Raw genomic sequence first — 18,154 nt, 5'->3', positions numbered from 1 at the left:
GGCACACTACGCCCTGGCTGGATGCCCACACTCACATGACACTTTCGGGGGGCTGCCCTATAGCGCACCGGGCTATGGGCACGCACTGACGACACCGTGCGCTTAACCGCATAACACGGTGCCTGACCAGTAACGTGCTGCTTATAATAAGCACGAGGAGTGAGCTCAGGTCTGCTACCTGGCTTAGCCACACTCCTCTTTAGCCCCCCCCCCCAAAAAAAATATGGGGCTGCCTCTCATACCTGTCGCGCTGCCGTGCTGCCTCCTCACATCGCTGGCTCCTCTCTCCGGCTGCCTCTGCTCTCCTAGCTGCCTCCACCTGTTCCCATGGAAGGCAATCCTTTCCAGCCAGGATCTCCTCCCATGTGTAGCAACCCTTGCCGTCCAAAACGTCTTCCCATGTCCATTCCTCCTTCTTGCGCTGCTCCTGCTGCCGCTGCCTGTTACCACGCTGCTTGGTCCGGTTTTGGTGGGTGATTCTGTAACGCTCGTCGTTAGGTGGAAGAGAGGAGGACCAATGCGCAGCGTGGTACGTTTCCATATTTATTGGAAACACTTAACAACACGAACAAAACAATAAACAGAAAATGAAACTAACGACGCTACAGACCTGAACATGTGAACATACAGACAACGAACGCACGAACAGGAACAATCCCCCACAAACAAACAGTGAAAACAGTCAACCTTAATATGGTTCCCAATCAGAGACAATGACAAACACCTGCCCCTGATTGAGAACCATATTAGGCCAAACTATAAACCCAACATAGAAACACATAACATAGAATGCCCATCCAGCTCACGTCCTGACCAACTAAACAAGACTAAACAAAGGAAATAAGGTCAGGAACATGACAGTGACAAATAAACTTTGATTTGATTTGAATTGACCTCAATTGAGTCAATTGGAGGTGTACCTGTGGATGTATTTCAAGGCCTAGCTTCAAACTTGGCTTGACATGATGGGAAAATCAAAAGACATCAGCCAAGATGTCAGAAAAAAAATTGTAGACCTCCACAAGTCTGGCTCATCCTTGGGAGCAATTTCCAAACGCCTGAAGGTACCAAGTTCATCTGTACAAACAATAATACGCAAGTATTAACACCACGGGACCACGAAGCCATCATACCGCTCAGGAAGGAGACGCGTTCTGCCTCCTAGAGATGAACGTACTTTGCTGCGAAAAGCTCAAATCAATCCCAGAACCACAGCAAAGGACCTTGTGATGCTGGAGGAAACAGGTACAAAGGTATCTATATCCACAGTAAAATTAGTCCTATATCGACATAACCTGAAAGGCCGCTCAGCAAGGAAGAAGCCACTGCTTTAACTGATGCCACTGCCTTTAAACAGCTTGGAAGATTCCAGAAAATGATGTCATGGCTTTAGAAGCTTCTGATAGGCTAATAGGCTAATCATTAAGTTTGCAGACGACACAACAGTGGTAGGCCTGATCACCGACAACGACGAGACAGCCTACAGGGAGGAAGTCAGAGACCTGGCCAGGTGGTGCCAGGACAACAACCTATCCCTCAACGTAACCAAGACTAAGGAGATTATTGTGGACTACAGGAAAAGGAGGACCGAGCACGCCCCCATTCTCATCGACGGGGCTGTAGTGGAGCAGGTTGAGAGCTTCAAGTTCCTTGGTGTCCACATTAACAACAAACTAGAATGGTCCAAACACACCAAGACAGTCGTGAAGTGGGCACGACAAAGACTATTCCCCCTCAGGAAACTAAAAAGATTTGGCATGGGTCCTGAGATCCTCAAAAGGTTCTACAGCTGCAACATCGAGAGCATCCTGACTGGTTGCATCACTGCCTGGTACGGCAATTGCTCGGCCTCTGACTGCAAGGCACTACAGAGGGTAGTGCGTACGGCCCAGTACATCACTGGGGCTAAGCTGCCTGCCATCCAGGACCTCTACACTAGGCGGTGTCAGAGGAAGGCCCTAAGAATTGTCAAAGACCCCAGCCACTCCAGTCATAGACTGTTCTCTCTACTACTGCATGGCAAGTGGTACCGGAGTGCCAAGTCTAGGACAAAAAGGCTTCTCAACAGTTTTTACCCCCAAGCCATAAGACTCCTGAACAGGTAATCAAATGGCTACCCGGACTTACCTCTCCCCAACCCCTATTTTTACGCTGCTGCTACTCTCTGTTTATCATATATGCATAGTCACTTTAACAATACATTCATGTACATACTACCTCAATTGGGCCGACCAACCAGTGCTCCCGCACATTCCCGCTAACCGGGCTATCTGCATTGTGTCCCACCCACCACCCGCCAACCCCTCTTTTACACTTCTGCTACTCTCTGTTTATCATATATGCATAGTCACTTTAACCCGGACGCCTATAAGAAATCCCCCTTTGCCCTCCGACGAACCATCAAACAGGCAAAGCGTCAGTACAGGACTAAGATCGAATCGTACTACACCAGCTCTGATGCTCGTCGAACATGGCAGGGCTTGCAAACCATTACAGACTACAAAGGGAAGGACAGCCGAGAACTGCCCAGTGACAAAAGCCTCCCAGACAAGCTAAACTACTTATATGCTCGCTTCGAGGCAAATAACACCGAAACATGCATGAGACCACCAGCTGTTCCGGATGACTGTGTGATCACGCTCTCCGCAGTCGATGGGAGTAAGACCTTTAACCAGGTCAACATATTTTATTAAAATAAAAAATATACAAGGCCTCAAAGCCTATTTGTACAAAACAAATGAACAACACACACCCACACATCTATTCTATTGTTTAGGAATGTTTGACCACTAGCTGTTTGAATATGTAATTTATATAATCATTTTGATTGAAAATTTATTAATTTTGTTAATTTGTTGTTAATATTAAAACAGCCTGTGGTTATTTGCTATTGGATTGGCAGAATGACACAACGACAAACACATTAGCCTACAGCTGGCCTGAACATAACTTTTTTGAATGCACTTGAATTATCCAATGAGGATGAAGCCTGTGCCCAAAGCACTGCAGACGGGTCCAGTAGTTAAATCACAATGCTTTTATGATGTTGTTCCTGCTGTCAGTTGTCATGCACACCAGTCGGTCTTCGCTCACCTTCCACGATGCCAGAGAGTCTGAGACCCTAGGCTATTACTTCACCTGTATGATCATCGGGAAAGTAAGACATTTGGAGGCAGATATTTGCAATTTCCAGTCTTCATACTTAGGTATGGCTCTGACGTTCTGCTCGACCATAGATCGTGGAAAAATAAGAAACACTAGCCAGCTTCCTTGCGACTCTTTCGCGGGTAGCAGTGTATAATCGCGGCAGGGCTTCTTCCCTGAAATACTTGCGGCTTGGCAGCTGATATTTGTGGTCAACTGTACCTAGCAGCTGGCTTTTCTACTGTAAATATTGGACCATATCTTTCGCTATGTAATAGGTCACTGCATCCGTTATCTCCTTCCACCTCAAACTTTTCTTGTCATAAGGGATTACGTTTGAAAAGGATGCGGCTATGGTAGTTTGTCTTTTAGCAGACGTTTTGGGAATCGGGCGACTGGAATTTGCATTGCTTAGTCTCATGCATTCCTTCCATTCCACCGCGTGTTTCAGTTGCAGGTGATGGAAGGGGTTAGTTGTACTGCTGCTTTTCCTAGCAATTGTCTTTCGACACATTTTGCACAGAACATTAATTTGCTGAACATCAGACCTCTTAGATCCAAACCACTTCCATATTACTGAAAAAACATTGCTGCCCTTTTTGGGGATGATTTCATCCTCACGAGAGGCTAAGCTGGCGTCCTCACTTTCCATTTTGGTGGAACTCTTACCGCCGCTTTCACTTCTCCGACATGGATACAATTTGTGAAAGGCTGTCTAGGGCTGTGATTGGTGGATAATCTCTGTGCACGTGTTGTCACGCAATTGGGACATGATTCGACATTGGGCTGACAGAGAAGAGACAGTGAGATGCTGCATTTGTAAAACGTTACAACATTATTATAGAACCTCGATTCTTGCGATACAGGCATTTTCCATATCGCACTAAAAAATAAACTTGAATATATATAAAAAACTCGATATATCGCCCAGCCCTTCTTGAGACATGTTGGTATTACAGACTCGGTCAGGGAGAGGTTGAAAATGTCAGTGAAGACACTTGCCAGTTGGTCAGAGCATGCTTGGCGTACACGTCCTGGTAATCCATCTGGCCCTGCGGCCTTGTGAATGTTGACCTGGTTAAAGGTCTTACTCCCATCGACTGCGGAGAGCGTGGTCACACAGTCATCCAGAACAGCTGGTGGTCTCATGCATGTTTCGGTGTTATTTGCCTCGAAGCGAGCATATAAGTAGTTTAGCTTGTTTGGGAGGCTTTTGTCACTGGGCAGTTCTCGGCTGTCCTTCCCTTTGTAGTCTGTAATGGTTTACAAGCCCTGCCACATTCGACGAGCGTCAGAGCTGGTGTAGTACGATTCGATCTTAGTCCTGTACTGACGCTTTGCCTGTTTGATGGTTCGTCGGAGGGCAAAGGGGGATTTCTTATAGGCGTCCGGGTTAGAGTCCCACTCCTTGAAAGCGGCACCTCTACCCTTTAACTCAGTGCGGGTGTTGCCTGTAATCCATTGCTTTTGGTGGGGTATGTATGTACGGTCACTGTGGGGACGACGTCATCGAGGCACTTATTGATGAAGCCAGTGACTGATGTGGTGTACTCTTCAATGCCATCAGAAGAATCCCGGAACATATTCCAGTCTGTGCTAGCAAAACAGTCCTGTAGCTTAGCATTTGCGTCATCTGACCACTTCCGTATTGAGTGAGTCACTGGTACTTCCTGCTTTATTTTGTGCTTGTAAGCAGGAATCAGGAGGATAGAGTTATGGATTTGCCAAACGGAGGGTGAGGGAGAGCTTACACGTGTCTGTGTGTAGAGTAAAGTTGGTCTTGAGGTTTTTTCCCCTCTGGTTGCACATAAAACATGCTTGTAGAAATGAGGTAAAACAGATTTAAGTTTCCCTGCATTAAGTTTCACTGGATGAGCATTTTCTTGTTTGCTTATGGCCTTATACAGCTCGTTGAGTGCGATCTTAGTGCCAGCATCAGTTTGTGGTGGTAAATAGACAGCTACGAAAAATATATATGAAAACTCTCTTGGTAAATAGTGTCGTCTACAGCTTATCATGAGATACTCTACCTCAGGCGAGCAAAACCTTGAGACATCCTTAATATTAGATGTTGTGCATCAGCTGTTATTTACAAATAGACACAGACCGTCACCCCTTGTCTTACCGGAGGCAGCTGTTCTATCTTGCAGATGCACGGAAAACCCAGCCAGCTGTATGTTATCCATATCGTCATTCAGCCACCACTCGGTGAAACATAAGATATTCCAGTTTTTAATGTCCCATTGGTAGGATAGTCTTGATCAGAGCTCATCCAGTTAATTAATCTGAAAACAAGACTCCCTAAATTCTATCAGCATATCGATTGTGCAACCAGGGCTGGTAAAACCCTGGATCATTGTTATTCTAACTTCCGCGATGCATATAAGGCCCTCCCCAGCCCTCTTTTCGGAAAAGCTGACCACGACTCCATTTTGTTGCTTCCAGCCTATAGACAGAAACTAAAACAGGAAGCTCCCGCGTTCAGGTCTGTTCAACGCTGGTCCGACCAATCTGATTCCACGCTTCAAGATTGCTTCGATCACATGGACTGGGATATGTTCCGCATTGTGTCAAACAACAACATTGACGAATACGCTGATTCGGTGAGCGAGTTTATTAGCAAGTGCATCGGCGATGTCGTACTGTCATAGCTGAATCAGAATTAGTTAGGTGACATAGATAAATAAGATATTTTATTTACTTTCATACTAGGCAGAATATCAGAAAGGGAGAAGGGCTCCACTATGTCTGTACGCTAGTCACTCCCTTCTTTTCCCATTGGGGGGAGGAGTATGGAAGTGTCTGGAATCATTGTATTACCCCTCTGAGGTTGCCCTTATCTTGACCTAGTATATGACCTAAGAGGCTCACTGTCTTTTCTGAGCTTGTCCAGGAGGGGGTGTATTTGAGATGGGAGTATCTGGAATTGACAATTGATATATGCCATTGGATGAGATAATGTTTTCGTACTAAGTGGTACCAAGAATGAGATTAGAATCTCGTTTTAGGAGACCAAACTGAACGATAATTTATAGCTAAGGCTATCTGGCTATGGGATACTCCTCTTTCAAGTAAAAGGTTCTTTGTAATGTTCCTAAGATCTGTTGTTCTTCATGTGAGTTGAGAGGGGTGTATCTTTTCTATAAAATATTCTAAGAAGTGTTTTGTAAGGACTCTCAGAGAATTCATTTATAGACACTGAATTGATCTGAGAGTCAAAAAGGGCTATGGTGAAGCTCATATATAATTAAAGATGGACTTTATAATATAACTCTGACTTGTGTGTGGTTTGCTCTCTCATCATTGAGTAATACAGGAAATTACCACGACAGTACCCACAGCAACTATTAAAACATTCCCAAACCAGAAACCGTGGATTGATGGCAGCATTCGCGCGAAACTGAAAGCGCAAACCACTGCTTTTAATCAGGGGAAGGTGACCGGAAACATGACCGAATACAAACAGTGTAGCTATTCCCGCCGCAAGGTTATCAAACAAGCTAAGCGTCAGTATAGAGACAAAGTAGAGTTGCAATTCAACGGCTCAGACACGATAGGTAAGTGGCAGGGTCTACATTCAATCACGGATTACAAAAAGAAAACCAGCCCCATCGTGGACCAGGATGTCTTGCTCCCAGACAGACTAAACAACTTCTTTGCTCGCTTTGAGGACAATACAGTGCCACTGACACGGCCCGTTACCAAAACCTGCGGACTCTCCTTCACTGCAGCCGATGTGAGCAAAACATTTAAGCGTGTTAACTCTCGCAAGGCTGCAGGCCCAGACGGCATCCCCAGCCGCGTCCTCAGAGCATGCGCAGACCAGCTGGCTGGTGTGTTTTCGGACATATTCAATCAATCCTTATCCCAGTCTGCTGTTCCCACATGCTTCAAGAGGGCCACCATTGTTCCTGTTCCCAAGAAAGCTAAGGTAACTGAGCTAAACGACTACTGCCCCATAGCACTCACTTCCGTCATCATGAAGTGCTTTGAGAGACTAGTCAAGGACCATATCACCTCCACCCTACCTGACACCCTAGACCCACTCCAATTTGCTTACCGCCCCAATAGGTCCACAGACGACGCGATCGCAACCACTCTGCACACTGCCCTAACCCATCTGGACAAGAGGAATACCTATGTGAGAATGCTGTTCATCAACTACAGCTCAGCGTTTAACACCATAGTACCCTCCAAACTCGTCATCAACCCCGCCCTGTGCAACTGGGTACTGGACTTCCTGACGGGCCGCCCCCAGGTGGTGAGGGTAGGTAACAACATCTCCACCCCACTGATCCTCAACACTGGGGCCCCACAAGGGTGCGTTCTGAGCCCTCTCCTGTACTCCCTGTTCACCCACGACTGCGTGGCCATGCACGCCTCCAACTCAATCATCAAGTTTGCAGACGACACTACAGTGGTAGGCTTGATTACCAACAACGACGAGACGGCCTACAGGGAGGAGGTGAGGGCCCTCGGAGTGTGGTGTCAGGAAAATAACCTTACACTCAACGTCAACAAAACAAAGGAGATGATCGTGGACTTCAGGAAACACAGGAGCTTCAGGAGCACCCCCCTATCCACATCAACGGGACAATAGTGGAGAGGGTAGTATGTTTTAAGTTCCTTGGCGTACACATCACAGACAAACTGAATTGGTCCACCCACACAGACAGTGTGGTGAAGAAACCTCAGGAGGCTGAAGAAATTTGGCTTGTCACCAAAAGCACTCACAAACTTTTATAAATGCACAATCGAGAGCATCCTGTCGGGCTGTATCACCGCCTGGTACAGCAACTGCTCCGCCCACAACCGTAAGGCTCTCCAGAGGGTAGTGAGGTCTGCACAACGCATCACCGGGGGCAAACTACCTGCCCTCCAGGACATCTACACCACCTGATGTCACAGGAAGGCCATAAAGATCATCAAGGACAACAACCACCCGAGCCACTGCCTGTTCACCCCGCTATCATCCAGAAGGCGAGGTCAGTACAGGTGCATCAAATCAGGGACCGAGAGACAGAAGCTGTTTTTCAATCTCAAGGCCATCAGACTGTTAAACAGCCACAACTAACATTGAGTGGCTCCTGCCAACATATTGACTCAACTCCAGCCACTTTAATAATGGAAAAATTGATGTAAAAAATGTATCACTAGCCACTTAAACAATGCCACTTCATATAATGTTTACATACCCTGCATTACTCATCTCATATGTATATACTGTACTCGATACCATCTACTGCATTTTGCCTATGCCGTTCTGTACCATCACTCATTCAAATATTTTTATGTACATATTCTTCATTCCTTTACACTGTGTGTATAAGGTAGTTGTTGTGAAATTGTTAGGTTAGATTACTCGTTGGTTATTACTGCATTGTCGGAACTAGAAGCACAAGCATTTCGCTACACTCGCATTAACATCTGCTAACCATGTGTATGTGACAAATACAATTTGATTTGATTTGATTTATTATAAAATGATTGGACGTTGGCTAATGGTATGGAAGGTAGAGGCGGGTTATCCACTCACCATCGGATTCCTACAAGGCACCGCGACCTACGTCCCCTAAATCTCCATCTCTTCTTCATGCGAATGACGGGGACTTGGGTCGTGTCCGACTCGTTAAAGAAAAAATATTAGTCCAGTACGACGTGAGTAATCGCTTTTCTGATGTCCAGAAGCTCTTTTCAGTCATAAGAGACGATGTCAGAAACATTATGTACAAGATAAGTTACAAATAGCGAGAAAAAACAAACACAATAGCACAATTGGTTAGGACGTCAGCCATCTCCTCCGGCGCAATTGGTATCATGGTAGCAGCAGCTGGTATCTCAGTTGCTGAGGCTGGTCCAGGTCTCCATCATTATTCTCCTCAGGGTCCACAATGTCCTCGTTGCTGAGGCAGACGTTGTGCAGCACAACGCAGCATGCGACCACCTCAGGCACAAAGGTAAGATTCACCTCCAGGGCCATCCTTAAGATTGAGCGCCACTGAGTCTTCATCATCCCGAAGGACCGCTCGGACACATTCCTCGCCTTGGAATGCTTTGCATTGTAGGTGGCCTCCACTGCGCCCCTCACTGGCTGCCTGTAGGGTGTCATCAGACAGATGGGATCCGCCAACCAGGGATACCCTCCATCCCCGAGGAGAAACCAGCCTTGTGGTGGGTACAGGCTCTGAACATACACAGGGCTGTGTTTCAGGACCCTGGCTTCGTGCACATACCCGAGGAAGGCAATGTAGATGTCGATGAACCTGCACCTGTGGTCACAGATGGCCTGTAGCTGATAAGAATAGAACAATTTTCTGTTCAGGTAATCCTGCTGGTCCACTGTAGGGGGCTTGATCAGGATGTGGAATCCATCAATGGTGCCAGCAACCTGTTGAAATGCATGGGACCGTGCCCGTATGGTGAATCCCTCACCAACCTCCTGCATTTCATCTTGTGATGTAAAAATGGATGACCTTCTTTGTGATCCCATCACTCACCCTGTGGATGACATTGTGCACTGTGGTCCGGGGGACATCAAATGCCTTGGACATAACACAGTACGAAGTGCCACTGGCCAGCCAATAGACAAACAGGAAGCTTTCCAAGGTCTTGCCACAGCCATAGTCCTGGTCTTCTTGCTCTACCAGGCTGTCCAAAAGAGGGTTGTAATTCGGAAGTGGGGTTTGAGGTCCAGGCCCAAATACATTCTCAATGGACATTGTTAATGAAGTCGTAAGATGGCTAGCTAGAAATGTGTTATGCTAACAAGCTAGCAAGAAGTTGCATAGCAACAGCATCAACTTCTGATAGACAGGCAACGCACTCGTACACTCAACTGAAAGGATACCATTTGTTTACAGTATACTAAAATTAACTAATAGTATTAAGTATGTAGTATTCAGTATTTGAATTCCCATATTAGTATGGGAATTCAAACACAGCTCAGGTGTTCTGTGAATATTCTTACAACATTACCTAACTTAAACATTGTATGAATGTCATCTCTTGTAATGTATCCACACTATTCCCACAACCTAATTACATGTTCTGGAAACCTTTAAAGAACTTAGAAAGCCTGTTATGTCAACATTCTTGCAACATCAAAGGAATGTTTCGTGCACCCTGATACAAACATTATCTGCATGTCAGCACAACTGGACAGTTTTAGTGTTTTGGGAACCTATCTCTTGTCAAATCCCCACAATGTTCTTTACAAAACTTTAAAGAAAAGCTAAATGTGTTGTGAATGTTTTTTGCAACCTAAAATAAACATTGTAGAATCATCCGCACAAGTGGACAGTTTGTGTTTTAGGAACATATCTTTTGTGATGTCCCCACAATGTTCTCACCAGACTGTTCCCACAATGAATCATTCTGGGAACCTTTAAAGAACAGCTTAAATTTGTTCTGTAAATTTGTTCTTGCAACATCTGGCTAATGTTTTATACATACATTCTTTAATCATCAGCACGACTAGACCATTTTTGTGTTATGAGGACATTTGCAGAGACCTAATGAATGTTCAGGGAACTTTCACAGAACCAATTTTGGTTTGCTGGGTAGGGTATTCATAGGAAGTAGTTTCTTCTCTACATGTATGATTTCTGACAGCGTCCAGGGTAAAGTAAAGTGAATGTGGAAACATGAAGAGTGACCCATGTTGTGATGATGCTGAGGTATTGACTGGGATCTGCCTGGCTTGACCCAGCAGTGATAATAGTCCTGCAGGCAGACAAGCACCACATGCTGCTTACATGACAGGATGCCTCGCTGTTTCCCTGAATAACAATGTTCCAGAAACCCGTCATCTCTGATATAACACAGGAACTATGTCTAACCATCAGAGATATGTAGCTAGAATAGAGATGTGAGTGCAACCATTATCTAAAGACAACCAACCCATAAGGGAGCTGAATTTCTGAAAGAGCACAGCAGCAATCACTAAACCACAGCAACACCTCCCTCTAAATATCACAAGTTCTGTTTGTCACAAGTTTTATTCTCACATTCCCTGGCGCACTAACATAAAACCCTCTACAGCCATTTTCTCCCTCAACACTGAATCACAGCCCAGACGGCCCCGTCCCACCAGACAGACAGAGCTGTCTCACCAACTGGCCAACACCTTCACATAACATCAGCTAGCATAGCAGACAGCAGACAGCAGGAGCCATTAACAGACACTGCTCAGTGACAACTTCACAGTAGTCCCCATAGAAGGCTGTGTGTGTGACAGCCAGGCTGTGATATAGATAGACACAGCCAGGGCCTGCTTCCAGCGTACCCACACTATACCCCATCTCTGTGGTTTCAGCTCTGCCTGAGAGACTAAATCCATTGAGCCAGGGAGGCATTTACTGTAGCAGCAGCAGTGGTTTGGCCAGGTCCCTCAGCATGACAATCCCCTCATGTTTGTCTGTCTATCTGCAGGGTATGAATGCACACCAGAGGGTAATTCAAGAGAAGCGGCCTTTTAGGGAACATGTTGTCTTTTCTCTCCTTAACAGCTTTACACAAATGTCTGAGAGCCGAGGAAAGTTTGCTGTGAGCCAAGGGGGGGGGGGGTGAGGGGAGAGAAGACACGAGGTACTGTAGCTACATTGACCTGGTAAATAGCTTAGCTCCCGAAAAACTTCAGAACAAAAGGATAGGGGTGATTTTGAGTGCTACTTGTTGAATTGTTGAGACAGACAGGGATTTTTGAAGGGCGTTAGAGCCACTTCACAGAACAAAACACACAGACGCAAACACACCCACTCATAGAAGCATACAGCTCAAAAAGAGCAAGGATACCAATGGGCAAATCATATTGCCTAAAATAGTCATACGGAAGCGGAACTCAAGAATTCTAGTCTATAACATCTACTGTATATTGTTGACAGACACAATTGCCAATATTGTTTCTCTTTCTGCCCAGTGTATACTTCCAGGGATAACAGATTCAGACAAATTTACAGGAACATAAAAATGCATACAGTGTACTCTCTCCACAAAATTATTACTTCACTTCTCTAGAAGTGATTAAATCCTCTGTTGTTAACTCATATAAAACACAGCCCTTTAAACAGCCTCCTGCCCTCTCTGTTGCTGCAGGGAAGAGAGGAAAGAGAGGCAGGAAAAGAGTATGAGCATAAAGGAAGGAAGAAAGAAGAGACGGATGAATGAAGAAACAATATTTCATATTATGGTCAAATGTGGCTAAGAAAAATACATTGGGAAAAGGAGGGGAAAAGAGGGGAGGGGAGAAGAGAGCAAGAGGGGATTTGGTCCACAGAATAGAGTACACCCAGTAGTGTAACTACCTACCTTGACCGATGTGGTGGTGCTCTACACTGGGCGATCGGGGTTCTGGCAGGTCCTCACTCCCTCCATCTGCAGATGAGGAGTGAGACAAAGAGGAGAGAGTGTGAGCGTGGGGATGCCAGGAAAAGGAGAGAGAATGAGTGCGGCAGTGCGGCTGGCATTCCAGGTAGGCCACCTCATCCTCCACCAGCCAAGACTGGGACCTCAGGACCCCCAGGAGACTACTGACACACAGCCCCTCCACACCCCTCCTCCAGGGACCCAGACGATCCCGCAAACTGGCAAAGTACACCCAATTCTTCTTCATCAAGGTGGGTTGGGATGTAGACTGAAGACACCAACCAGGCCCTAGTCCAAAGCCCAGGGCCAGCCCATGAGAAAACTGTTACAATACTGAGAGGAGTGGTGATCCAGAGCTATTCCCTCTGGATGAGTGAGAGATAGGACTGGTGGTACAGTACACTACAGTACAGTAGGCGTTTTCTGAAAGTTGGCTAATTATATGAGGATCAATTACTGTGGGCCCAGAGGACTGAGGATGCGCCGAATACAACTGGTGTAGATTTTTTACAGTGAAATGCTTGCTACACAAACCCTTCTCAACAATGAAGTGTTTAAAAATAAAAATGGTAACAAAAGAGGAATAAAATACTCAAGAATGGAGCTATATACAGGAGTACCAGTGCCAGATCAATGTGCAGGGGTATGAGGTATTTGAGGTAGATATGTACATAAAGGCAGGGTAAAGTGACTAGGCATCCGGATAGATAATAATAAGAGTAAAATAAAGAACAGAGTAGCAGCAGCAAATGATGAGTGTAAAAGTGTGGATTAACCACAGTGGATGGAGCAGGGCTGGGTAAGGGGGTCGATGGGCCAGCGCCCGCTTTGCCTCTCCACTACAGGGTCTGTTTGACAAGGCCGAGTCCCTATCTTAGGCTACAGTGATCTACAGTACAACTAAGACTGCATGTCACCTTATCCCAAAGGGCACCTTATTTCCTATATAGGGCACTATTTTTGATCAGAGCCGTATGGGCCCTGGTTAAAAGTAGTGCACTAAACAGTGAATAGGGTGACATTTGGGATGCAGCCTAACACTGCAAGGGGCTTTGTGGCATATCATGATTTATTCCTAAATCACACATCCCACTGGTATTAAGTCAGCCCATTTATAAACCAAGCCGTTGTTTGAAAGTTATCTAAGACAATTGATTTCCTCTCTGTCTGTAGTAGATCTTGGCTTGCCACCGAAGTACAAAGCGGTGTGAGTCTTTATTGCTAAGGGTTGTGTACTCTGGCAATGGTGGATGCACCAAATGTGTTACCATCAAAGGGTCCTGTGTGTGTGTATTCACCCAAACAAACACTTGTGTATTTCTCCCAATCATAAACCCACAAACACAGATACTGTACATCTGTGCACAGTGTGCTGTTGTGCCCATACAGGATAGATTGGGCTGCTGGTGGAAAGATCTAGCTTGTCGATAGACTGATAGAATTACCCAGAGGGCCGGAGTGTGTTAGTGTGAGAACTGGGGTAGTGAGAGGTTGACACCGTCTCATTCTGTTACCCTGGTTCCTAACTGCCAACACCACCGTCACCACTTTGACAAAAGTCTATTCTGCTATCTTTATTTTTAGTTTGGTTGTTTTAAGAATAACACGTGGATATAATGTGATGTTTTCAGTAATGCTGTGTAGACTATTTTTTGTTTGGTTGTTTCAGTCTACACAGCATTGCTGAAAGCATCACACTATTATATCCAAATGTGTTATCCTTGAAACAACAAAACTAAAAAGAGTCACGATGAAATCATAGTAAATCAATAGAGTGAAATCTATTGGGGCTGGAGATATTGTGTGACGTCAGGTGACACTACCCAATGCTAATCCCTCAATCAAATGTCGTACTATCTGACCTAAGTCAATGAGCCTAGAAATGGAAAAACTTCAAACTAGACCAAACATTTTGCATTGTGAACAGGTGTCTTATCAGAGACCAGCCAGACAGATTGTGGGATGGGTTGGGAACAGACGTTCTACTGTATTCTCTACTGCTAGATTCCTCTGTTGTCACCAGAGTTCAGTCAGAATACACTGCTGCTATCCACACAGATCAATGGATCATTACACTAGGAACAGGAAAGCGGAGGGGCCTAGACTAGACTGAAGAGATGCATCTTCTCATTCTAACCAGAGTCGGACAGGCAGATAGAGGCCATGTCTCCTGCTCTAGCAATCTACAGCTTCAGCTAAGCCTACAGTTGAAGTTGGAAGTTTACCTACACTTACAGTGGGGCAAAAAAGTATTTAGTCAGCCACCAATTGTGCAAGTTCTCCCACTTAAAAAGATGAGAGAGGCCTGTAATTTTCATCATAGGTACACTTCAACTATGACAGACAAAATGAGAAAAGAAAATCCAGAAAATCACATTGTAGGATTTTTTAACGAATTTATTTGCAAATTATGGTGGAAAATAAGTATTTGGTCACCTACAAACAAGCAAGATTTCTGGCTCTCACAGACCTGTAACTTCTTCTTTAAGAGGCTCCTCTGTCCTCCACTCGTTTACTGTATTAATGGCACCTGTTTGAACTTGTTATCAGTATAAAGGACACCTGTCCACAACCTCAAACAGTCACACTCCAAACTCCACTATGGCCAAGAACAAAGAGCTGTCAAAGGACACCAGAAACAAAATTGTAGACCTGCACCAGGCTGGTAAGACTGAATCTGCAATAGGTAAGCAGCTTGGTTTGAAGAAATCAACTGTGGGAGCAATTATTAGGAAATGGAAGACATACAAGACCACTGATAATCTCCCTCGATCTGGGGCTCCACGCAAGATCTCACCCCGTGGGGTCAAAATGATCACAAGAACGGTGAGCAAAAATCCCAGAACCACACGGGGCGACCTAGTGAATGACCTGCAGAGAGCTGGGACCAAAGTAACAAAGCCTACCATCAGTAACACACTACGCCGCCAGGAACTCAAATCCTGCAGTGCCAGACGTGTCCCCCTACTTAAGCCAGTACATGTCCAGGCCCGTCTGAAGTTTGCTAGAGAGCATTTGGATGATCCAGAAGAAGATTGGGAGAATGTCATATGGTCAGATGAAACCAAAATAGAACTTTTTGGTAAAAACTCAACTCGTCGTGTTTGGAGGACAAAGAATGCTGAGTTGCATCCAAAGAACACCATACCTACTGTGAAGCATGGGGGTGGAAACATCATGCTTTGGGGCTGTTTTTCTGCAAAGGGACCAGGACGACTGATCCGTGTAAAGGAAAGAATGAATGGGGCCATGTATCGTGAGATTTTGAGTGAAAACCTCCTTCCATCAGCAAGGGCATTGAAGATGAAACGTGGCTGGGTCTTTCAGCAGGACAATGATCCCAAACACACCGCTCGGGCAACGAAGGAGTGGCTTCGTAAGAAGCATTTCAAGGTCCTGGAGTGGCCTAGCCAGTCTCCAGATCTCAACCCCATAGAAAATCTTTGGAGGGAGTTGAAAGTCCGTGTTGCCCAGCAACAGCCCCAAAACATCACTGCTCTAGAGGAGATCTGCATGGAGGAATGGGCCAAAATACCAGCAACAGTGTGTGAAAACCTTGTGAAGACTTACAGAAAACGTTTGACCTCTGTCATTGCCAACAAAGGGTATATAACAAAGTATTGAGAAACTTTTGTTATTGACCAAATACTTATTTTCCACCATAATTTGCAAATAAATTCATTAAAATTCCTACAATGTGATTTTCTGGATTTTTTTTCTCTCATTTTGTCTGTGATAGTTGAAGTGTACCTATGATGAAGATTACAGGCCTCTCTCATCTTTTTAAGTGGGAGAACTTGCACAATTGGTGGCTGACTAAATACTTTTTTGCCCCACTGTAGGTTGGAATCATTAAAACTCGTTTTTCAACCACTCCATACATTTCTTGTTAGCAAACTATAGTTTTGGCAAGTCGGTTATGACTTGATACAAGTCATTTTTCCAACAGTTTACAGACAGATTATTTCACTTATAATTCACTGTATCACAAGTCCAGTGGGTCAGAGGTTTACATACACTAAGTTTACTTTGCCTTTAAACAGCTTGGAAAATGCCAATAAATGATGTCATGGCTTTAGAAGCTTCTGATAGGCTAATTGACATCATTTGAGTCAATTGGAGGTGTACCTGTGGATGTATTTCAAGGCCTAGCTTCAAACTCAGTGCCTCTTTGCTTGACATCATGGGAAAATCAAAAGAAATCAATCAAGACCTCAGAAAAAAACCTTGTGAAAATACTGGAGGAAACAGGTACAAAAGTATCTATATTCACAGTAAAACAAGTCCTATGTCGACATAACCTGAAAGGCAGCTCAAAAAGGAAGAAGCCACTGCTGCAAAACTGCCATAAAAAAGACAGACTACGGTTTGCAACTGCACATGGGGACAAAGATCGTACTTTTTGGAGAAATGTCCTCTGGTCTGATGAAACAAAAATAGAATTGTTTGGCTATAATGACCATGGTTATGTTTGGAGGAAAAATGGGGACGCTTGCAAGCCGAAAGAACACCATCCCAACCGTGAAGCACGGGTGTTGTGTTGTGGGGGTGCTTTGCTGCAGGAGGGACTGGTGCACTTCACAAAATAGATGGCATCATGAGGTAGGAAAATTGTGGGTATATTGAAACAACATCTCAAGACATCAGTCAGGAAGTTAAAGCTTGGTCGCAAATGGACAATGACCCCAATCATACTTTCAAAGTTGTGGCAAAATGACTTAAGGACAACAAAGTCAAGGTATTGGAGTGGCCATCACAAAGCCCTGACCTCAATCCTATAGAACATTTGTGGGCAGAACTGAAAAAGCCTGCGCGAGCAAGGAGGCCAACCAACTTGATTCAGTTACACCAGCTCTGTCAGGAGGAATGTGCCAAAATTCACCCAACTTATTGTGGGAAGCTTGTGGAAGGCTACCCGAAAAGTTTGACCCAAGTTAAATAATTTAAAGGCAATGGGACCAAATACTAATTGAGTCTATGTAAACGTCTGACCCACTGGGAATATGATGAAATAAATAAAAGCTGAAATAAATCTTTCTCTCTACTATTATTCTGACATTTCACATTTTTTAAATAAAGTGGTGATCCTAACAGACCTAAAACAAGGAATTTGTACTAGGATTAAATGTCAGGAATTGTGAAAAACTGAGTTTAAATGTATTTGGCGAAGGTGTATGTAATCTTCAGACTTCAACTGTAGATCATCTGTCAACTGCTCAAGTCAGCAGACTACAACTGTCAAAATGTCTTAGCCAGCCTCTACTGAAATATAAGCCCATCACAGAATAATCTCTCCATAATAATCACAATAACCTCCAAGTTATCCCATGTCGTATATTTAAAAAATATATATGTAAAAAAATTCTGTCACATTTAGGATGTACACGGAGGGTTGTGTTCTGTCAGAAAATTGTCTTCTGGCAGAGCCCAGACAGTTTAAGTGGTCAATTATTTCCCAGGTTTTAAATGCCAGAGTGCATCAAAGAGAATGCCTCATTCTAACAGTGTCTGTCTGGAACACTCTCCTCTGCACAGGAGGTTGGTGGCACCTTAATTGGGGAGGACGGGCTCGTGGTAATGGCTGGAGCGGAATGATATCAAATACATGGTTTCCATGTGTTTGATGCCGATCCCTTTGGTCCGTTCC

General features: G+C 44.8%; 1 protein-coding gene across 4 annotated transcripts in view; it reads right to left on the bottom strand.

Moving 5' to 3' along the window:
• tanc2b (tetratricopeptide repeat, ankyrin repeat and coiled-coil containing 2b) overlaps window positions 1-18,154 on the bottom strand; it is a 237,133-nt gene that overhangs the window by 118,154 nt on the left and 100,825 nt on the right. For all 4 annotated transcript variants that reach the window (XM_071409516.1, XM_071409517.1, XM_071409519.1 and 1 more), the window contains one exon: window positions 12,451-12,516. In XM_071409516.1, the coding sequence (XP_071265617.1) occupies window positions 12,451-12,516 (66 nt within the window). The remainder of the gene's footprint in view (window positions 1-12,450; window positions 12,517-18,154) is intronic.

The sequence above is a fragment of the Salvelinus alpinus genome, chromosome 7 (assembly GCF_045679555.1).
Source record: "Salvelinus alpinus chromosome 7, SLU_Salpinus.1, whole genome shotgun sequence".
Classification (NCBI taxonomy): domain Eukaryota; kingdom Metazoa; phylum Chordata; class Actinopteri; order Salmoniformes; family Salmonidae; genus Salvelinus; species Salvelinus alpinus.
Note: the sequence above shows the minus strand (reverse complement) of the source record. Positions and strands in the feature narration are given on the sequence as shown.